Source organism: Emydura macquarii, unplaced genomic scaffold (assembly GCF_026122565.2).
Source record: "Emydura macquarii macquarii isolate MOO-44397 ecotype Brisbane River unplaced genomic scaffold, CSIRO-AGI_Emac_v2 contig_3080, whole genome shotgun sequence".
In the NCBI taxonomy this organism is placed as follows: Eukaryota; Metazoa; Chordata; order Testudines; family Chelidae; genus Emydura; species Emydura macquarii.
In genome coordinates, this window is record NW_027133217.1 from 4,215,842 (window position 1) to 4,238,965 (window position 23,124).

At 48.0% G+C, this 23,124-nt stretch overlaps 1 protein-coding gene across 1 annotated transcript in view; it reads right to left on the reverse strand.

Moving 5' to 3' along the window:
- The window catches only part of WNT3A (Wnt family member 3A), a 105,421-nt gene extending 84,163 nt beyond the window's left edge, over nt 1-21,258 (reverse strand). The window contains exon 1 of the mRNA XM_067530387.1: nt 21,080-21,258. Coding sequence (XP_067386488.1) covers nt 21,080-21,150 — 71 coding nt within the window. The 5' untranslated portion in view covers nt 21,151-21,258. The remainder of the gene's footprint in view (nt 1-21,079) is intronic.
- Between the last annotated feature and the right edge of the window lie 1,866 nt (nt 21,259-23,124).

A 23,124-nucleotide genomic window follows, 5' to 3' on the forward strand; every position in this document is an offset into this window, starting at 1 on the left:
CGGAATGATCTCATGTCATGGCTCTCAACCTTTGTATGCTATGATCTAGAGCTGAAAGGGAAATGGCGTTCCCATCCTGTGAACATTTTCAAGATCTTGAAAAATTTTCCTCACCTAAATCCGGACAAAAATTCAAAACCTTGAAAACTTTGGAGAAAAACTGGGAAAAAATAGGTGCAGGGCAATCAAAATGTTTCATTTGGATCGTTTTGAAATGTTTTCGTTCAGTTTGAATGATTTATTTTTTCTTTACTGCCGTAAACATCAATTTACAAATGAAAAGTCATTTTGAACCGGAAAAGCCGGAACTGTTTGTTCCAAAAATGCCAACACGTTTTGACAGCTCTGAAACATTTTCCCAACATTTTTTCATGGCGAGAACTTTGTCGGAAATGAAAATATTGAATTTTAACAAATCGGGGATTGCCGACTAAAAATATTTGGTTCCAAATTTCCTGAAAAGCCCTCCTGTGACCTTCTTTGCCCTGAAATCCCCTTCCTAGCTAGCTGGGACCTAGTCAAGACCTCTTCCCATTTAGCAATACGGGAAGGCGAGGATGGCTGTGATCCCTGGACACCTAAGTTGCAATGGGGAGGTCTAGGTTGGATATCAGGAAAAGCTTTTTCACTAGGAGGGTGGTGAAGCCCTGGAATGGGTTACTAGAGAGGTGGTGGAGTCTCCATCCTTAGATGTTTTTAAGGCGCGGTTTGACAAAGCCCTGGCTGGGATGGTTTAATTGGGGTTGGTCCTGCTTTGAGCAGGGGTTGGACTAGATACCTCCTGAGGTCCCTTCCAACCCTCATCTGCTATGATTCTATTTGTGACCCCCAGGTGGGAACCCCTGATATAATGGAGAAGGCAATGTGATGAAAGCAAGGGACTGGCTTTGGCTCTGACGCCGACAGCCTCTGTGGCCTTTTGCAAATCACATAGACCAACATTTTCAAACTTGGGTGCATTACATTTAAGCATCTAAATCCAAAGGTGCTGAGCACCCATAGCTGCCACTGACTTCAGGGGGAGCTGCGAGTGCTCAGCGTCTCTGAAAATCGGCTCGCTTTTATTCCAATGCCTAAATATTAATTTAGGGGCCTAACTTTACCCACCTTCTCCAGGCTGCACTTTACACCTCTGTGAACTGGGGAGAATAATATTCAGCTGCTTCCCAGAGGGGCCGTGCTTATTAAGCCCGCAACGTTCAGGAAGTACCGGGGTAACTGTGGCCACCTTGGCCAACATCTGGGATTGAGCCAGGGACCTCCAGAGCTGAAAGCAGTAACGTCTCCAGCTAACCTCTGTAACAAGCCCGTGTCCTCTGAACTGGATGCAGAGGCCAGGTAACACGCCAGCTGGTGTACTGCACTAGGCCTGAAATGAAACACACTAGGATGCGCACAAAATCCTGCAGTGCTGGAGATCTCAGAGCCCCCGGAATCCCAGCTTATTTGGAAGACTGCCACGCGCCAAACTTTGCACCCTGTTGGCAGATAGACAGACCCCAACTCAAGCAGCTGGGCTCCTCCTCCTTTCCTGAGCTGGGAGGGGATGGGACCTAGAGATCCATGCACACACAATTCATGCCCATTATTACCAAGTGCATTCTGCTAGCACCCACAATGATGTGCTAGGTGCTAGCCAAGCATATGGTAAGACATCTTCCACTTCCTTGGGCTTGATCCTGAGCACTGTGGGACTGATACAGCAAAACACTTAGGCGTAACTGCAGGCCCATTAACTGAAGCCAATAGGATTGCTCACATGCTTAAATTAAGCCCATGCTTAAGTGATTTCCTGGATCCAGCCCAGAGTGCTCAGCAACGTGCAGGATCAAGACCCCCAGAATTGAAAATCTAGGACAACAGACAAACTTTGCTGAAGTCAATGGAGGAACACCCATTGAGTTCAGTGGGTGCTGGGTCAGAACCAAAAGGTCAGGGGAGAGGAATGAAAAATAAAACCAACATTTTCCCCCCCCACGTAATAAATAGCAACTATCCTCAACTCACCATTGAGCTAGTCAGGAAGCAGTGTGGACTAGTGGCTAGAGTACTGGACTGACCCTCAGGAGACCAGTGCCACTGGCCTGCTGGTTGACCTTGGGCAAGTCACTGTCTCTCTCCGTGCCTCAGTTTCCCTATCTGTAAAATGGGAATAATATTGTTGCCCTCCTTTATAAAGGGCTTTAAGATGATGATAAGAGCTAGCTTTTATTATTATTGGTTATTAGCTGGCTAATTTCTGGTGGGCATCATGTGCAGCTACTGCTACCAATACGTCTGAGAGCTGCGGAGACCAAATGTCTTCCATCTTGGAAGCCGGAGTTCAGGGCAGCAGAAATCCACAGAGGGCAGCCAACACTGGCCGTGCCTACAGTCCCATTAGAGCGGTGTCATGTTTCAATAGAAGTACTTTGTTAAATACAAGCTTTCTCTGCCTTGAGAAGGAGATCAACACAGGCAACATGGGAGAGGCAGATTTTGAGTAAGGATTTGATGGAGAGATAAGTGACCCTACAGATCAATTCAGAGGTGAGTCCTCTGTGCAGAGGAGATGGTGTAGAAGGAAGTGCTAAAGTGGTTGGACAAGGAGACACATGGAGAATTGAAGCTGGCATAAATGGTGGAAGGAGGGAGGGGCTAAGAGACAGTAGCAGATAATAAGGGAGGGACAAAGTTATGCGGATAGTAAAGTTTGGGGTATATGACAAAGAATCATCTTCCAAATCCTCAGGCCAACCCTGAGCATAGTGATATGATCCCATTGGATAAGAGTCCTTTACAAATGTGGGGAATGGGAAAAAATGTTTTGCAGGCCCACCTAAAAATGCCAAGGCTGTTTCTGGTGTGAAGCTCTCAAAGAAATGCAGACAAAAGTAGTAATTGCTCAGATTTTGATGTTTAGGAACGGCCAATGGCTACAAAATCTAGCTAAAATGTTACACACTCTAACTTCAGCGCTGATCAATAAAGTCTTAACTTTATTCTCTCACAATCTGATCGTGAATTGTGGAATTTGTTTTTTTCTTAAAGCTCCAGTTCCTGGAATCCTGTGATTAGGTGAAATTCTCAGCGTTCATTTTCTGTTTTGTTTTTTTTAACAGTAAGTTTCTAGCTCTTATGGCTGAGGAGAAATGCTTGACAAAGTCAACCCTAAAGGTTCAAAACCTGGAAGGCAAATAAAAAGAACAAATCTTTTATTGCTCTTAAAAAAAAAAATCCCTCATGATTTTTAGCCAATCTCGTGATTTTACGGGGCCTAACTCATGAACTTTGAATGCTTGGGGTTGGCAATGTTGTTGTGAAGAACAGAGGGCACAAGATTCACCCACACACCTGTGTTACTCAGCACCATCTCTTAACCATACCCACTACTAGCTTCTGCAGAATGCAGCTTTTGTAGACATATGGTGATCAAAAACTACTTGAGGTCTTTGACAAGAAAGACTCCAGCTGTTTGCTGTGATATCCACAGAATGGGAACTCACAAAAACAAAACAAAAAATCCCCCCTCAGTATGACAGTCGGATAGATGACGAAAAGAAATAAGAAAGCTCGCTCTCAGCTGCCAGAGTCTGAGCTTAATACAAATGTATATGCCAGTTAAACAGGTCAGGAGAGTGGACTCAATTTTCTGACGTGATGAGGGGTTATCAGGTCCTGACTTTAGACACCTTAAAGGAGCCGGAGGATCAGAAAGCGATGAGCACCTGCTCTTTGAAAAGCAGGTCTCTTTCAAGATGTATTTAAAATGAAAAGGAGTTTCTAGTGTGAACAGATTTTCAAGGTGAAAAGACTTGTCCTAGGAGGGTGACATTTTTTAGAATATGGTTTTAGTGACAATCAGGCAGTTACGGTGAAGAGGCTTTGGTAGATAGGGAAAGTGACAGCCGGATGCTCATACGTTCCTCTTATATAGTCTATTAACTTTTCTTTTCACTCTTAGTTCCTTTGTCTCCCCTCACACACCCCGGTCCTTTCTCCAGTGCTCTGCTGTGATCTGGTGATCATCTGTAGCATGGGGCTTCTGAGCAGAACTGTGGATACTGGCCTGGATCAACAGGCATATGTCGATGGTGATAATCCAGTTGAGCTCCTGCAGACTCATTGCTCTCAGCAGTGGCCAGTTTCAGACACATGGACCCGATTCTGGGGCAGGGACAACTTGAGGAAAGACGCTCACTAGAAAGCTATGTAAAGAACAAGATGGCAGTGTTTTTGCATGACGGACCAGAGATGTGCTACCTGCAAATTTTACCAGCTAGTGGCTCCTACGGGTGGCCATTGCGCCGGGGGCTACAGAAATCAGGACAAACTCCTGTTTCCAAGGATATCAGGACAGGCCCTGAAAACAAGGGCTTTCCCAGTTTTCAGGGACGCAAAATTATGCTAGAAATGCAAAGGCAAGGAGAAAGGAGGGTCTGTTGGATAGGACGCTAGCCTGGAATTCAGGTGACTTGGGTTCAATCAGTCAGATTTCCTGGGTGACCTTGGACAAGTCACTTAATCTACCTCGTGCCTCAGTTTCCCCCTCTGTAGGAATAGGGCAAGCATGTCCCTAACTCACAGAAGGGCTGTGGGGATAGAATGCAGTAATGACGGTGAGCCACTGAGACACGATGGTGGCCAGGGCCATCAAAGTCCACCGATGGACAAGCCCTGACTCACTGGTATCTTTTGGCCAGTCAGACTCTTCCACCGTCCCCTGGCAGGACACCACTGGGGGTATCCAAGCCATAAAGCAGGTTGAGACACACCAGGCCAGGAAGCCAAAAAGCCCTTGGGATAAGGCAGCCCCCACGAGGCCATTTTTTCACTGAGATGGAGCAAAACACCCAGCTGATGGTGCTTCGTCTCACTGGTCCCAAAACAGCATCCCAAGGCTGCTGATATCCTCCCCCGCCTCCCCCAGTGTTTGTAAAACCAGGGAGTCAATAGTAATTCAAACCCAAGCTTTCCCACTGTTAATCAGGCTTTGCTGGCGGCCCCGGGATGACATTATCATCAGCACTGTGAGTGGACTTGGTAGATATGCAGCCCCCGACATCTTGAAGAGCTGTGTGTTTGCTTTCCTGGCTTCTCAGCATTTATCTATCTAGATATCTATGGTACGTGTATGGCTCCCATTACCATAGCATTCAAACACCTCACAATCTTTAACGCCTTTGTCCTCACAACTTCCCTGTGAGATAGGGCAGTGCTGTTATCACCATTATCCAGATGGGGAATTAAGGCACAGAGAGGCTAAGTGACTTGCCCAAGGTCACACATGCAGTCTGTGGCAGAGCAAGGACTTAAGGCCAGGTCTCCTGCATCCTAAACTAGTCCCCTCACCACTGGGACATCCTTCCTCTGGGCATTCACGTAAGTGGCCTGTAACTAAAAGAGCAGAAAAGACCCTGCATATCACTTCATCCTTCCTCTAGGAAACATGGGTGTAACAACTGCAGGGATGACACTTGTCTCAGCATCCGCATCTCCATGTAAGAATCAGATGATGTTTTGTAGTGTTAAATCCAAGGGCTTTGATTTCCCAGCTTCTGGCGTCTGTTTATAGTCTTCCAACTATTAGACACCATGCTTCGTCCATAACATTAGAGAGAACAGTAAGAGGGCCACTGGTACTGACCACACGGGTCTTTTTACTCTGCCTTGCGTTGCTAATGTGCTTTGGCCTTTGTTTCCTAAAGACGCTGAGCTCAAGCGTCATGTCAGCCAGCGAACTGGGTTCAATTCCCAACTCTGCTAGAGGCTTCCCCAGCGCCCTTGGGCAAGTCACTCAGTTCCATTGATTTCAATGGGCGTTGGAGCAGAGTCCTAACCTCTGTGAGCACCCATTCTCAGTCTTCTGCCTGGATGTCCTATTTCTTTCTCAGACTGTTTGTCTGTCTTGTCTAGACTGTAAGCTCTTCAGGGTAAGAACAGTCTTTCACTGTGTACATCTGGCGCTAATATGGGTGAGGACCTTTTAGATGCTGGAATAATACCCATAGATCACCCTTGCTTGGAGGCAGGCTATCATCTAATAAGCTTTTTCCATCTCCAACTACTATGGTCTTTAGTACCATGAGGCCGAGCATCTCTTGCATCACTTACTTCTCCATGAGCATTTCACTCTGTAGCTGTAAACCAAACAAAAAGGTGTGTCTCCAGGAAAGGTAACACACAGTTTGCAATGATGCTAATAGATCGCAATATTAAACTGGTTCATCAGTACCCACTAAAATACCAGGCAGTCGTTTCAATGGCCAGTGGCATTTGCAAATGAAAATATCTTACATGGCAGGGTTCCTGAACATTTCCCCTTGTGCTGTCTTCTACTCTTGGGACACTTGCAGAATATGGGGCATCCCTTAGGCAAAGCTCTTCTCTTTCTTCTTGCACCTCGTCACAAACAAAACGTCTGAGCACCTTCTGCAACAAATGTGTCTCGACAGCAACCACGCCAGACCTTCGCTAATATTGCAACAATCAGCCATTGGAGAGTAGTGCCCCAGTCTCCTCTCCCCCTTCTCCTCTCCTTGGAGTTACCCCAGCGTGAGTGAGAGCAGAATCAGGCCTTTCAATAGTCCAGCGTGCTCTTTGTGCAAGCCGTTCATTGGGCGGTTAGGGTAGTACGGAGCCCTTTGGTCAAAGAACCCCTCCAGGAGTTTGATGCCTTCTTTTTGCAGCAAGCAGAACCTACCCGAGCTTTTATTTCAACGGGCTCAGGTCTGATGTTTTAGCATAATTTTAACTTTCGCTAGAGCCATCTGCTACATAACTGCCCCGTCTGGGTTCATAACTTCCCAGTATCCTCCACCACTGAGCAGGCATGGACTGTACTCACTGCCCGACACCTTCCGAAGTAGCCTTTAACTACCTGAAAGGGGGTTCCAGGGAGGATGGGGCTAGGCTGTTCTCATTGGTGGCAGATGACAGAACAAGGAGCAATGGTCTCAAGTTGCAGTGGGGGAGGTCTAGGTTGGACATTAGGAAAAAGTTTTTCACTAGGAGGGTGGTGAAGCACTGGAATGGGTTACCTAGGGAGGTGGTGGAATCTCCGTCTTTAGAGGTTTTTAAGCCGCGGCTTGACAAAGCCCTGGTTGGGATGATATAGCTGAGGTTAGTCCTGCTTTGACCAGGGGGTTGGACTAGATGGCCTCCTGAGGTCCCTTCCAACTCTAATCTTCTATGATTCTAAGTGAAACCAGCCCAAACTCCCCAGATCTATAATTCCTACCACAGCTTCTACAAGAACTGTGCTGCAGTCACACACAGTGTCCCCGGGACTCTGTGACACGACTGATGCAACTGATGTAAGGCAGAGACGCAGGATTCTGAAGGCATTTGCAATCAGCTGATTCACCACCTGGGACCGAGCTGATGTTGTGTTTCGTGCTCTGCGCAATACGTGCTGTCACTCAGGAGGAGAGGGCCAGGAGATGACAATTCATAAGTCGCTGCTTTGACAACGGTTGGTCTATTCATATCTACCTAGGTACTTATGGGGCCCTCGTCACCATAGAATCTGTGCAGCTACCACACACAGCAATGAAATAATCCTGGCAACACCCCTGCGAGGTAAGGGGTGTTATTCCTCTTTTACAGATTGTCGTTGTTATTCCTCTTTTACAGATGGGGAACGCAACACCAAAAGACTAAGACCAGATCCTCAAAAGTACAGGTACCTTTGAGATCTGTGCTTAAATGACTTGCCCAAGATCACACATGGAGTCTGTGGCAGAAGCAGGTGCTGAACTAAGATTTCCTGATCCACCGCCTTAACCAGAAAATTATCCTGCCTATAAAAGAACTGTTGATCTCCAGATAAGCTGATGTTAGTTTTGAAAAAAGGCCACAATTTTGTCTATGTGAACAATTATCGTGTGAAAAATGTATACCCGCCTAGAGAGATTTATCTAGCTCACAGGGTTCATAGAATCATAGAAGCTTAGGGTTGGAAGGAATCTCAGGAGGTCATCTACCCTGCTCAAAGCTAAGCTGAATCATCCCAGCCAGGGCTTTGTCAAGCCAAGCCTTAAAAACCTCTTAGGATGGAGATTCCACCACCTCCCTAGGTAACCCATTCCAGTGCTTCACCACCCTCCTAGTGAAAAAGTTTTTCCTAATATCCAACCTAGACCTCCCCCACAGCAACTTGAGACCATTGTTTCTTGTTCTGTCATCTGCCACCACTGAGAACAGCCTAGCTCCATCCTCCCTGGAACCCCCCTTCAGGTAGTTAAAGGCTGCTATCAAATCCCCCCTCATTCTTCTCTTCTGCAGACTAAACAAGCCTAGTTCTCTCAGCCTCTCCTCATAAGTCATGTGCCCCAGCTCCCTAATCATTGTTGTTGCCCTCCGCTGGACTCTCTCCAATATGCGCACATCCTTCCTGTAGTGGGGAGCCCAAAACTGGACACAATACTCCAAATGTGGCCTCACCAATGCCGAACAGAGGGGAATATTCACTTCCCTCAATCTACTGGCAATGCTCCTACTAATGCAGCCCAATATGCCATTAGCCTTCTTGGCAATAAGGGCACACTTGACTCATGCCCAGCTTCTTGTCCACTGTAACCCCCAGGTCCTTTTCTGCAGAACTGCTGCCTAGCCCATCGGTCCCCAGTCTGTAGCTGTTCACAGGATTCTTCCATCCTAAGTTGCTTTGATGTATCTTTATAAAGTCTTGTCTACACACCAAAGTTGTACCACTTTACCTGTACTAGTATAGTTCATAAATTATAAAACCAGGAGGGACGGTTGTGATCATCTAGTCTGACCTCTTGCATAATACAGGCCATAGGACTTCCCTGAGTGAATTCCTCTTTCAGCTAGGGCTGCCAATCATCAACTAGTTAAACACATTAGTACAGGCGCAGTTCTATGTCAGTATAAAGGGCCTTCATACTGGTGTAGCTTTTCCTGTATGGGAATAAGCTATGCTGGTATAAGGCACTGCACTGCATTAGTGTACTCGGAGGGCCAAGTGTCCTAGTGGTCGGCGCGCCTGGCTTCCAGCCCCTTGCGTCCATGCCAGAGGTGCCTCAGTCCTTAAAGAGGTGGGTAGGTGAACCCGCGCCCACCTTCTCCACCAGGGCCCTGTGTGAAGGAACGCTGGCAGGGTCCTCCCGGCAGAAAGTCCGAGTCCATCGCTCTGGGCGACTGCCTACCTGCCTCTGGTATCACTAAGAAGAGACGGGGAGATTAAATATTCAGCTGAACAACACGGAAAGTACGAAGCAATGCCTTTGTGATGCTTAGGATTTCCTCTGGCTCAGAGGTTAGTTCCAGAAGGAGTCCCCTGTGCTAGGGAGTTAAGATGTGAGCGTGCGTTCAAATGTCAATTTAAAAAAATGGTAACGTTTGGAAAAAAATCTATGGTCCGTCTGATCTTTTTTTTGAAAGGTCACACCGAGAAAGACTTACAGACATAAAGGGAGAGGGGAGAGTTGGTGGGTAAATGGCACCATGAGAGTCCAAGTTTATAGGCTGGATAAGGAGACGTGTGGAATGGGAGATGTGTAATCATGTTGCTTAGGGCACTACTAGAAGGTACTCTGAGTATGTCTACACTGCATACTAAGCTGGGCTCTGACTCAGGTTTGAGTGCAACCTCCTTTCCGTCCACACACAAATCAGTTGTACTCGGGTCAGCAAGCTCTGAGGATAAGGGTCCTAGGATGCTACTAACTGATGGGGGTCAGAGCCCGAGTCCTGCAGTGACTCAGGTCCAAGCTCTATCCTTTTGTAGTGTGGATGCAGGTCAAGCCACAGCCCCGAGTCACAAGCTCTGTGTAGCCTAGTGTGGACATGCTAGCACAGCTGGAGACCTGAGTGCAGCGACTGTAAACCCAGGGAGCGAGGATGCTCAAGGAAGGGCTTGAAAACCCCGACTGCGCAAGCCGGGGTCCCACAGATCGGGACACAGCACGCGGTGTAGACCTAGCCGAGATACTACGGTGAGAAGGGCGGCACGGGAACAGATACAGAAAAGAAGCAGAACTGGGGGGAGTTCCTCAGTCCTGCCAACTTGGCTCTCTCATCCAGCAAAGCCCTTCAACTCACGCTGAACGTTAAGAACATGAGCAAGCCCAAGGGGTGCCTCCAGCCTGTAAGTCCTTTCCTACAAGTACAGCGCCGGGATCCCAGCGGTAATCTTCGGAAGGTTGAAGGGAGGCCGGTGTCGGTGGGGGGCAGGCCTGGGCCTTGCATGGGGGGAGGGGAACGGGGGGTGGATCGAAGCATGCTCAGGGGTGATCTGCAGGGGTCTTGGAAAAAAACAAGTCAAGGAAGGGCCCCGCTTCACAGCTGCTAGTGCTTCCTCAGGGTTGTGGCGCCCCACACCCGCCCACCCTACACCCCTGGTATGTATGTGTAAGTGGTCAGTTGGTTTATGCAGGTGTGGACCCACCAGCCCCACCTCTATCGCGCAGGGAGCCCCCAAGCATAGCACAGTTCTGCAGTGAGCGGGGGGGCAGACCCACGGCTAAGGTCCATTTATTTTTGCTCTCTGCAACAGAAACGCAACAGAAACGCTGCGCTCAGAACCTTTGTTTCTTGGGGTTGGAGGAATATTTCTAATTTTGCACTTGGAGATCCTGACTGTGGGCCCAATCCTATTCCAAGGGGGCAGGGGCAGAGTTTGTTATTGGCTTCAATGACAGGAGGCTCAGGCCCTCTTTGCCTACTGGAAACACGGTGTAGAATTGCATGTTTATATCACGCATGCCAGTAGCCACATAACAGTGCTATATAAACCTCAGCTGTCCAAACGCAGCACACTGTGACTCAGAGCCCGGAGGATTTCCTTCTGTGACACACGTGTGTAATGTTTGTTAAGTGCTGTCATTATTCCCGTAAAAGCCTTTGAAAGTCAAGCTGGCTATCTGAATCACGCACTCTAGGAATACGAAAGCAGGAGAGTCAACCACAAAGGGAAAACATATAAATACTCCAGGAGAAGGAGAACAGCCTATTGGCAAAAGCCACTTTTTTTTTTCTCTGTAAAAGCAAAAATAGAGCATTTCAGTGTCTTATGGGAGTTTTAATAAGGTGAAAAAAAAAAGAATAACTTTGAGACCCAGCGCAAATCTACAGGCACTTCTACAGGTAATAGTCGTAATTATTTGTATTACAGTCATGCCAAGTAAGATCAAGAATTGTGCTCGGAGCTGTACAAACACAGAACAAGAGATAGCCCTTGCCCTAAAAAGCTTATCATCTAACTAGAGAAAGGGTGGAAAGTGAAAGCACAGAGAGGCTAAGTATTTATATGTTGTTCCTCTTATATGTCATTTCTCATCAGTAGATCTCAAAGCATTGATTGAGGAAATCAGTATCATAATCCCCGTGTTATGGGATTTCTCCCATCACCTGCTAGAGAAGGGAAAGAACCCTAATTAGAGTCATGCTTCATACCTGGGGGCTGCTAGATAGCTTGCCTTCTGGCCAGAGGGGTGAAGCTAGGTAAGGATCATAAACTCATAGGTCTTATAAGGAGCCCAGGAGAGGAGAAACTGTAGAGAACTGAGAGCAGGAAGGACACTCCTACAAGGAAAGTGTCATCATGAGCAAGGCAGGCTCTAGTGATAGATGTCCTGAGGCAGACTTGAGAGTGGAGGTGGCAATTTTGATGTAGCCCCGCAGAGGACCATCTTGTTTACTGTTGATTGGGCATATTAAGTAGGATTGGAGAAGTGTCTTGGCCTGCAAACTAAGTCTCAGAACACAAAGACAAGGATAAACCGATGCAGCATGTGGAGGGGAAGGGGGGGATGTCGCTAGACAGACAGATTAGGGCAATGCTGCTTCTAGAAACAAGGAGGTACTAGACTGTGAGTAAAGGTGGTGACACTCCCTGTAACAGAGGGGGAAACTGAGGCACAGAGAAGGGAAGCGACTTGCTCAAGATCACCCAGCAGCAGAGTCAGGAACAGAACCCACATCTCCTGCAGGCTGATCATAGAATCATAGAATATTAGAGTTGGAAGGACCTCAGGAGGTCATCTAGTCCAACCCCCTGCTCAAAGCAGGACTAACCTCAGCTATATCATCCCAACCAGGGCTTTGTCAAGCCTCAGCTTAAAAACCTCTAAGGATGGAGATTCCACCACCTCCCTAGGTAACCCATTCCAGTGCTTCACCACCCTCCTAGTGAAAAACTTTTTCCTAATGTCCAACCTAGACCTCCCCCTGCAACTTGAGACCGTTGCTCCTTGTTCTGTCATCTGCCACCACCGAGAACAGCCTAGCCCCATCCTCCCTAGAACCCCCTTTCAGGTAGTTAAAAGCCGCTATCAAATCCCCCCTCACTCTTCTCTTTTGCAGACTAAACAAGCCCAGTTCCCTCAGCCTCTCCTCATAAGTCCTGTGCTCCAGCCCCCTAATCATTTTGGTTGCCCTCCGCTGCACTCTCTCCAAATTGTCCACATCTTTTTTGTAGTGGGGGGCCCAAAACTGGACACAGTATTCTAAATGCGGCCTCACCAATGCCGAATAGGGGAATAATCACTTCCCGTGACCTGCTGGCAATGCCCCTCCTAATGCAGCCCAATATTCCATTAGCCTTCTTGACAACCAGGGCACACTGCTGACTCATATCCAGCTTTTTATCCACCGTTACCCCCAGGTCCTTTTCTGCAGAGCTGCTGCCCAGCTCGTCGGTCCCCAGTCTATAGCTGTGCATGGGATTCTTCCTTCCTAAGTGGAGGACTCTGCACTTGTCCTTGTTGAACCTCATTAGATTTCTTTTGGCCCAATCCTCCAGTTTGTTTAGGTCACTCTGTATCCTATCCCTACCTTGCAGGGTATCTACCACTCCCCCCAGCTTAGTGTCGTCCGCAAACTTGCTGAGGGTGCAATCTACCCCATCCTCCAGATCATTAATAAAGATGTTGAACAAAACCGCTCAGGCCATCAGACCACACCGATAATCAGGAACTAAACCATAGAGGATTGGGTCTGCAGATGTAGCACTTTAGAAGGCAGACAAGAGAGGAACTGCTTTCCTGGGGTGAGACTGGGAATTAGGACACTGGGGTTCTATTCCTTGCTCTCCCATGGACTCGTTGGTTGACCCTAGGCATGGGATTTAACTTCCTTGGCTCTGCTGCCCCATCTGTAAAATGCTATTTACCTCTTTCACGGAATTAACGAACGTTAATAGGGTTCTTTGAGACACTCAGAGGGGAGGTATCATATAAGTACAAATGACAGCCAGTGGAAGCGTTTTGTGGGTGAGGCTTTATAAGACAGATGGGCTCAAACAGATAAATGACTCACTTTTTTTTCCCCTTGGGAAGAAAACACATTTCTGTGCCTTGACGTACGGTTTCAACTTCCACAACAAGACTTTTGTGTTTTGCCAATTCATCTACGCACCTAAAAAGTTCTCTTGACGCTGAAAAGAACAAACATGAGTGCGCAGTAGGACAGCACATGCTGTCTGATAAGCAAACCAACTCCTAAACGAGGGAATACTAGTTTCTTTTGAGAATGCACTTTGCAGCCGGGAAGAGTCCCAGAGCTCTTCGTATTTGAAACAAGGACGGTTCTGTTGATAAGACACTAACTCAGATTCTAGAAAAGCTTGATTCAGTTCCTGTCTCTGTCACAAGCTTTTGGTGTGATTTTGTCACGTAATCACTCTGTGCCTCAATTTCCACTCTGTAAAATGGGCATAAAAGTTGGTATATCTCTCTTGTCTGTTTAGATTGCAAGTTTTCCCAAGGCAGGGACGGCCTCTGACTATGTATTTGTATAACATCTGGCAAAATGGAGCCAGGATCTCAGCTGGGCACTCCAGCCATTGCTATAATCTAATAATCATAACGTGTGGGCTTTTTAATATACAGGAATCATTTCACCCATTACTGAAGTGCAGCCACCTCTGGGGCGGAACACGGCAGCTGTTTAATAGAACACAGCAGTACTAGCCAATAGTACAGGAAGTGAAGCGAGATACCATCCCCTATGAAAAACCTCAGCTGCACCAACGGCTAATTGAGCAGAGCAGGAGCGGGTGAACGCACTGCATATTTCATAGCTCTCGAGATTGTTTGGTGCTCTATGCCAACAAATGTTGCTTATGCTGCCCCTTGGGTGACCTGCGTGTAGGTCTCCCTCCTCACTCACCAAAGAATGATCATCTCTCACTTAACATGCTCAGTCGCTGCCAAGTCTCAGGGTAGGTCTTTAAAGGGTTCAGTGTGCCAAGTCTAAACTTGGATCTATAGGGTTTGCATTAAAAAAAAAGCCATGCTTCTTTCTAGATAGAGGGTGTGATCCTGCTCTCGCCCGCTCCTGTGTAAATGGAGTAGCTCCATCGATCTCAATGGAGTCACATCGGAGCACGAGCTGAATGAGGCTCACAGACCTCAAGCGAACACCTGGTCCTGTCATCACTGTTCTTAAAGTGATGCTGTCAGAGTAGAAATCCTGGAGCTATATTCTGCCATCAATTAAACCCCAGCAGATTTGGAGTAACACCACTGAATGACTTGGATTTCTGCTGACATGACTGAGCTCACAATCCAGTTTACCTGAATCCTAGAAACAGACACCAAATGACCGATTAGCTCATCAGTTCCATTCCCGAGGGGCTGTTGCAGGGTTGTTTCCTGCTGCATAGTTTCAAGGGCTTTGTCCAATCTAGTTTTAGAGAAATGACTCAATAGATGGAGCTTCCACTACTTTTCTTGATAACTGTTCCACAGTCTAAGCCAGCTCCCTGCAAGGGATTCTTTCCTGATATCCAGCCTATGTTTTCCCTTTCTGAATCTCCTCCCATTATCCCTCGTTTTGTACCCCTTTTATACCACTCTGCACAATTATGGCTCCCCCTGCCTTCAGCCCCTCATAAATCCTGCTGCCGTCACTCCACTGATTAAGGGGCTGCTTGTCCATTTGCCCACACAAGGCACCGAGTGTTTCACCGAGCAGCTGATGTGGCCGGCAGAGTTGTAGAAGAGAGATCTTTGCAGAGCAGCACAGAGACCGGTGTGTGACCCGCTGAGGACCTGTCTGGTTGCAGCCTGGGCCCTATTTGGGCTCCTGATCTCCTGGTTATCACATCAAGCATGTCCCTCCTTGATGCTTTTTCTCCAGTTCCACTTAAGGAGGGGCCTTGAGCAGCACCGTAGGCAGACACAGAGCTACCACAGGCCTGGTGCAGGCAGGCTGCATCCTATATAAATCTCTGCACAGCTTGGACTTTCCCTCTTTGCCCGTTATGCACTCCCAGTTAATGCACTGGGGCCACACGGGCAGCGTGGGGGTGCCGCTGGTTTCCTTCCACCTGACCCAGGCCCCTCTGAAGCAGGTGCAGCGATCCTGCAATGTGCAGTGGGACTCTGCACTGGCCTCAGGGGTCAGTTCACACAGAGATCATTGCAGGGTGGGGGCCCTTCACCAGGTGCTCCTGTTAGATTGCAGAAGTACATACAGACTCGCACCCAAGCCTGACAGCAGTAGCAGACAGGCAGTGGAGCGGAGCAGCACGTATAGATCTCCCTGTATCATATTTAACTACGTAACCATTATTTATGCCTTTGTTTTCTGCGTACTGCATCTTTACCTCACCAACTACTCAGCTTTCTCCAAAGAAGAGGTAGCTATTTAGTGCTCAGTTCAGTGCAGATCATTGGAGACAAACACTCTGCCCTCTTGAGGGAGTGGGGGGGGGCTTTACCTTTGTTCTTTCTTGTTTTGTTTTACTGTCCTAATTTAAAATAAAGACCTTTCCAATTGAAAGTGCCTGTTTGCTCTTGATATTGCACAGTTCTTGATATTCTTTTCTTAGCCTTGGCTGATCCAGGATTGGCCTTGTGTTCTCTTACATATAAAGATCTACTCCATAAGAGTTAAGTAAATATGAATTGTTGTTACTAGTTTTCTTTCTAAATTCATCCCTCCACCCTCTTTAATAATTCCTCATCCCCTTCTCTGTATTCAGTCCTAGTAACATTTTAGATCATTGATGGAATTGTAAAAAATCTAATTTACTTTTATGCTGTTGGATTACTATGTACACTTCACACATATGGGGCAGTGAAACCAGGCTGATGGGGCATTTTGCTGATGTTTATAGTTACTCACATGGTGCTGTTGTGCATGGAGATGATTGCTGTATAGGGGAATAGTTAAATTTAAACATGCTCTATTCATGAAACGATCTTCTATTCATATAAGGTTTTCTCTTCTTGTCTTATATTTAGATTGTAAGCACTTTGAGACAGAGACCAATTTTTTCTCTGTGTTTGTACAGCACCTGGCGCAATGGGGTCCTGGTCCATGACTAGGGATCTCAGGCACTACAGTAATACAAATACACAATAATAGTTATTACTCAAAATAATGTTAGTAGTAGTAATCACTCCCTCCTCATCTCCGATACCTCTTTGAAAAAAGGGCAGGGAGCTTCTGCAACATACTGGCAAAGTATTTGTTTAATGGCTGGGCCACTAGAGGATAAAAGCCTACTACTACTGCTAATGGAATCTCTTTTAGTTCAAGTAGTACAGTGCTGTGCTGTGCTGGGGAAGGCCACGCGGAGAGGGTTTTTCTGCTTCAATGAAACAAATGGGAAAGCTCCCAGGGATTTAGTGGGAACAGTGTCAGACCCTAGGTAAGGCTGAGATCTTAATTACAGCCTTGTAAATCTAGACTAACATCACCAAAATCAATGTACACTAGGAAACTGACCCATCACTAACAAGAGTTGTCGGCCTCTGGTCTGTCTGAAGCAAATGCTAAAAACAGTGGAACGGGTAATATAGACAGGACTGACTTGTATTTGTGTGTCTCAAGGCATTACTAATAAAAGACATCTGAGATACCCATTGCTGCAATGTAAGGTCACTTCATTTCTGTCTAGGGTGTGCTTTAGGAACTTGCCATCATTTTAAAATCCCAACATTAGCTCCATGGGAAATGGTAGCACCTCTTTTTAAAACAAACAAACCCCAAACAACTCAAGATATTCCAGGGTCTAATCTGCACCCCCAAAAAAAAACTATTTAGGAAAAAAATAAGAAAGAAACTCACATTTACCACCATTATTGGTCAGTTAAATGCATTTGTTAGTAATACCTTGGGCTGGTTAATTTTTCCCCACCTAACAAACCGTGCATCTCTGTGTTTGAGCAGGAGTGACACGTCTCACTTTGCATCAATGTCCCATTTCCATACAGGGATAAGATCCGAGGGTGATCCGTTTAAGAGGCTAGAGATAGATGGAACAATGAAAGGAATCTGCTTTTTTGGTATATTGAAACCACCGTTGGCACATACACAGAGTCCAGCTAGCTTACCCCATAGAGGAGAATAATCAACCAAAGTTTGTGAACATGTCCTTCCTGAGTCCCTGCCTTTTCTGCCTGAGAAGATTGCCTAGAAACCCAATGCACTGGCAATGTCCAAGAGTTAAATGCATCAGGGCAGTTCACCTTTTAGACAGAGGCCAGTATTCTGCCAGTTAGTTGGTGATGGGGACAGAAGGGGAATATGGACAGTATGAAAAATGTTCTCATCTCTGCTGCTAGTTCCTAGGTAGCTACAGGCTGCTTGGGGTGCGGGGGGAGAAGCCTGGCAATGACATCTGTGTGTTTCCTTCCTACTCAGAACTAAGCATGTTGGGAAACCCCCCTCCCCAGTAAAAAAGCGCAATTGGATTTGCCAGATCACAATAGGTTTTGGGGGGAGAGGGGCTGAATAAACAGCGGATTTGGAGTCTCCTTCTGCAGTGTGAGCTTTCTGACCCAAATACATTTCACTGCAGCGTTTGTGGTTTGCAAACGGATCCTCTTCAGGACAACCAACAAAACCGACACGCCCACACCTTCCCCCCGGTTGTTTTCTTCCCTGCAACTCTCTAATGTGACTGGGGGCTTCTGCTTTTCCCAGGGAAAAGACCTGGAGCATCCGATGCATGCGTCTTCCTCCGCAGCCAGCCGGTGGGAGTCTAATCTGGTCTGAGCCCAAACGCGTGTGTGGATAGGCAGGGGAATGTAGGCAGCGAAAATACCAACCACCCCCAAAGACCCGACATCAACATTTCCTTTGCAATTCCATGCCCCGGGGAGGGAGGGTGTCTCGCCCGGCTTGCAGAGGAGATCCCTCAAACGCTGCTTCGCATCAGGTCGCAGGCAGTTTCCTGCTGCATGTTTGAAAACACACACCCACGATCGACACCTGATGCCCTAACAGCCTTGCACCCGGGGGCTGTTCAGACCCCTTCTGCTCTAACGCCGGCCTGATGGGACAGGGGGAAAAGCAAGCAGCATCTTTTTCTGCCAGCCCCTGCCCCGTGTTCTCCCATCGCCCCCGCCAGCCTGCTGAACCGGGGGAAGGAGCACAGCACGCTAGCCTGCACCGATTTCATCTCCCTGGACTTTTAGGGGGAGGAATGTAGATTCCCCTCCGCTCCTGGGGTAGGTGACAAGGGGATATTTATGTCGGTATTGGCGGAATGCATTTCCTTCTCCAATCAGGAATGCAGCCGAGAGTTTCTAATTATAAGTTATAGGGAGGCTGTGAATAAAAGATCGCTTTTTAATGATCCAGTCCAGGTGTTCAGGTTGCTTGTCTTATCAAGAACACATTTGCATTTTATTACCCTTCTCCCATTCAAGCGAATTCCCTGCCCTGAGACATACCTGAAATAGCTGGGGGGGGGGGGGGGAGCTTCTGCCCTCGACACCCCTTCCTCTTTGCATATCGAAACACAAGGAGGACATAGCCAGATGTGCTCCAAATATCATTTGCACCCTTCTCCCCACCCCGCTTCTCGCAAAGCTCCATCAAATACCCTGCTTCTTTATAAAGGGGAGTCGACGGAGCCAGTGCAACCGGACCGGGCTGCAGCACCGAGCACAGTTTCGCCTCGGTCGCTTGCATGAACATTTCCCAGCCGCCCGTTCCAGCGGCGAGGCAGAAACCTACACTTGACGCGTAGGGGGGTTTGGGGGCCGGGATTGATGGGGTTGGACGCTCGGATGAGGCCGCTGGTCTAAACTGGAGCATGGCACCGGGGATTCTTCCTGCCGCCGCTCACCCAGGGTGTGTGATTTTAACACAAGCCGCTGGGTGTGTAGCTACAAACTCCCCGCCTGCCACAGGCAAACACCGACACAGCCCACAGCGCATTCCTGGGGAACTTTCCGAGCACACTGGGGCGTCCAGGGAAGTCATCCCAGGAGTGCCGAAGCGCTGGGCATATCATCGCCCGGCCAAAGCGTTTGGATCTGCTCCCTGCGTCTCGCTAAGGAGCCGTTTCCCAAGCAGGGCCCGTCTACACGAGGGTTTCCCTCATTCCAGTGACCTGCACTTAGCAATTACCCAGATCTGCAGCGACATGCCTAGCTCAGCACCCCGCACTTCTTCCAGCCGCTGTGGTGGCGGAGCGCTAAAATGAGCTCTGAAAGGGATCGGAGGCAACAGCCGGCCGGCCTGTAACGCCAGCTGTGTGTGTGTGTGTGTGTGTGTGTGTCGTGTCTCGGGGAATCGAGGCCCTGACTCGATCTGAGCATGGGGGCTTGGGAATAAAAAAACTGCAACGAAATTTACAAGAAAAAAAAATATAACAACCCTAATCTCAGGCATCTTGCTTTTGGAGAAAGGGGGGGGAAAATCTGTCCGTCCTTTCCCACACCTGCTCTCCTGGGTGGATGGGTGTTTTGTGGGTCCCAGCTGGGCCCGGGGAAGCGGGGAAGTTTGGGGCAGGACTGTGCGATGAGACAAACAACCCCCCCGGATCGCAGTGCGGCTCGCTGCAGACGAACGTGTGTCTGTCCTGCATCTGGTCTGTTTCACCTCCCTCTCGACAGCAATGGTGGGTTCAACAGCACCGAGACAAAAAGGCGAGGTCAGGTGAAATAAAGAGCGGAGGGGGGAGATCCGGTTCCAATAGCTAGATTGGGAATCTACGATTGAACATTGGTCTTCGGCTTTATCCAACCCCCTTGTTATCAATCACAGGTTTTAACGTGAAATGCAGAGCCGAGGGGCAGACACTGGCCCCGGATCCAGAGGGAAACTTGGTGTTTCTGTCCACATTGCAGAATGCAGGTCGCTGGTGAGGTGGGGGGTGGGGGGGCTTTGCGTCTTTATAATGGTTTGGTTTGGGTGTCAAGGAGCAAAGCGCCACGACAAACTCTCCGGGTGATCTAAGCCCGGTTTTCTCTCTACTCTTCGCCAGTGGCTGCACGGAGCAGAGAGCCGGACGGTGGGACCCGATTGCGGTCGGGCCACCCTTTCCCCTTTCCACCGCCTCCCTGGCGCAGGAAGATTTATTTCCCTTTTCGCCCACAAATGAGCCAGTTTATTTCTTTTTGAGGGCGTTAGGCAGACGAGGGGGCATTACCCAGACTTGATTTCCTTTCCCTCTCGCTGTCCTAGCGAATTTATAACACATAGGTCCGGATTCTGCTCCGATTTCCACTGGCCCCATTAGACGCACCCCCTAAGTGAAGTGACTTTCCAAGTTTCCAGAAGCTAGGGCAGTCGAATCTTAACCATCCATCCATGGACAATACAATCCCTATAATAGACAGGTCTATACAGAGAAACCAGCCCCAGTCTTTGCTCTAACCAATTCTCTATCAATTCCCTTCTCAACCGCACTCCCTGGCTTCTCTTTATGTAACAAGTCCAGGTTGTTCAGTCCTGTCTTACCTACTTCTTGTTTGTTGGTTTGATTTTTGTTTCAACGCAAGGGGAAATGTTTTCATCCCCCCTCCCCGCCTGCCACCCGACTAGCTTCAAATCACCTTGAAATACTCCTGTCAGCTTGTATCATTATCTCTTTAATTCAGCCAGCGCCTTTTGTTCTTCGCAGGAGAGGATCAAAGACGCGTTAAAAAAAAAAATAACTTTCGGTCTCTCTGCCTCTGTCTTTGTACAGTAGGAGAACGAGAGATCAGGTACAACCCAGTCATAATAAACAAAGTGAATGTATAAATAAAGGCAGATTTGAAAAACTTGCCGGCTTTGGAACTTCTGCAGCTCAGAAGGGAGAATTTCATGGCATCAGAAAAGCAGAGGAGGGGGAAAATGTCCTTTTAAATAAGGGGGGGGGAGAAAGAAACAGATTCACACTTACCACCAGATTGGGTAACTTGACATGGCTGGATTCAGCCCACAGAGCAACAGGCAATATCCCAACCAGCCCATCGCGAAAAAGTTTGGTGTGGTTGGGTTTTGTAATTCAACCAGAGTTGCCAGCACTGCCCTTTCTTCCGATTGACGAGTATTATTCGGATTACAAAAAAATCAGATCAAACGAACGCAGTCCCCAGCAGGTAAATAATCCTCTTTCTTCCTTTCCCAGCGCCTCTCAAGGGGGGGGGGGGGGAGAAAAAAACTCACCGAGAGAGGTAAAAAACTCTTGTCTCAGCCAAGGCACTGAAGGCAAATATTAAAAAAAAAAAAAAGAAAAGAAAAGAAAAGAAAGAAAGAAAAAGTTGGAAGTGGCTGTCTTCGGAGGGACCCAATCAGCACGTATCGCCAAAGGGAGAATTCGGATTCTGCGGCGCGCTCTGTCAATCAGGAGCGGGGAGCAGCAATGAGCTAATTGCGAGGAGATAGGGGTTTAATACTCATTAGGGGCATGTTGGCCCACAAGCCAGAGGTAAAATGTAGTTTTCAAAAGGGAGAGGAAGATTTAGGGGGTTTAAATAGACCGGGGGGGGGACCCCTGTGGATTAGGGTAGCTATAACAACCTGCCCGGATTTCACTCCCTGGGTAGAAGCTCCTAAAATGCAAAAACACATAAATGTGTGAAGTTATTTTTTGTGTTGGCTTGTTTGTTTTCGTTTGCTCGGGCCGGTCTTTTCTTTTCAACCCTCTTGTCTTCACCATGCATCTCCCTTTCCTCCCACTCTGATAGGTCTGAGCGAACTTGGGAGAAACTTTCTTTTTGCTCGTTGTCTTCCTTTTGCATTAAAAAAAAAAGGGGGGAGAGAGAGAGAGAGAGAGAAAGGGGTTTTCCCCACACCCCCGGCCTCTCGGTCCCCACCAGTCGGACTCCCCAGACCTCCAGTGCAGACCTCTGCTCAGACATCGACCCCCGCCCGGACACTTAGATATGGGTCGCCATAATTAGTGACAAGGGCCCCACGGTGAATTTTGTCAGCACATGGGCGTCCCAAGACCTCACCCGTCCGCTCGACCCCAAACCCAGATTAGTAAATGATCTGTTTTGTTTAATTGCAGCTTGTAACTATTTACGTCGGGTGGTTTTTTATTTGGGGGGGAGGGGGCTAATTAGGGGTGTATATGATCTGAATGAAACCACTGTTTTTCCCCGCAACCTAAATTAAAAAAAGAAGGGGGAAAAAAATTCTGGAGCTGCCTGAAAAGAGAAAGGTGGCCAGATTTCCTCCTGGTTGGGACCATGTTGTTTAAAACCCACTGCATTTGAGAGCCAGGGTCACACACCCAGCTGGCCTGATTGGGTTGCAATCTCGCAACCAGGGTCTTGGATGGGTGGCACTGGATTGGCGAAATGCAGCCAGCGGATCTTTCTAATTAATGGGGAATAATGAGGATGACTTTGATATTACACGGGCTTTTCCCGTCTGCTAGCAAAGAGAGGGGCGCGGATCCCATCGGCAGAGGGGCTTGGGCGGCAAAGTTGCTCAGCCGCCGATGAAAGATACAACCACGATCAGATTTGTTTTAAACAAACTGTTTTGCTGGAGGAGGGGGTTGGATCGCGGATCAGTTTCAACCAAACATTAATTTCCCTTGGTGGATCCAGCATGGCAGGTACATTTCTCTCTGCCACGAAGGCCCCGGCGAAGGGAAATATGTATTTCATGATTTTAATAGCGTGACTAAATCCCGAAGAAACGAACCCTGAAATGTGACCACATTCTGGGGTGTTTGTAATGGACCTGATCCTGCCCACGGGCAATGTGCAAAGATCGGGATCTTAATACCCCCCTTATTTATTTATTTTTTGAGGGGGGAGGGAAGGATCTTTGCTCCCTCCCTGCCCAGGAACGAGAAGTGACTGGAAATAGGGGCGATGGCCGGTTTGGCTAAAACTAATCAGGCGTCTGCAGCCCGACCGGGTTCGCTGCTCGCTGCGGCTGGAGAAGGAACCGATGCTCCGGCTGCGCCTCCAGGAAAGACGTGGTCTG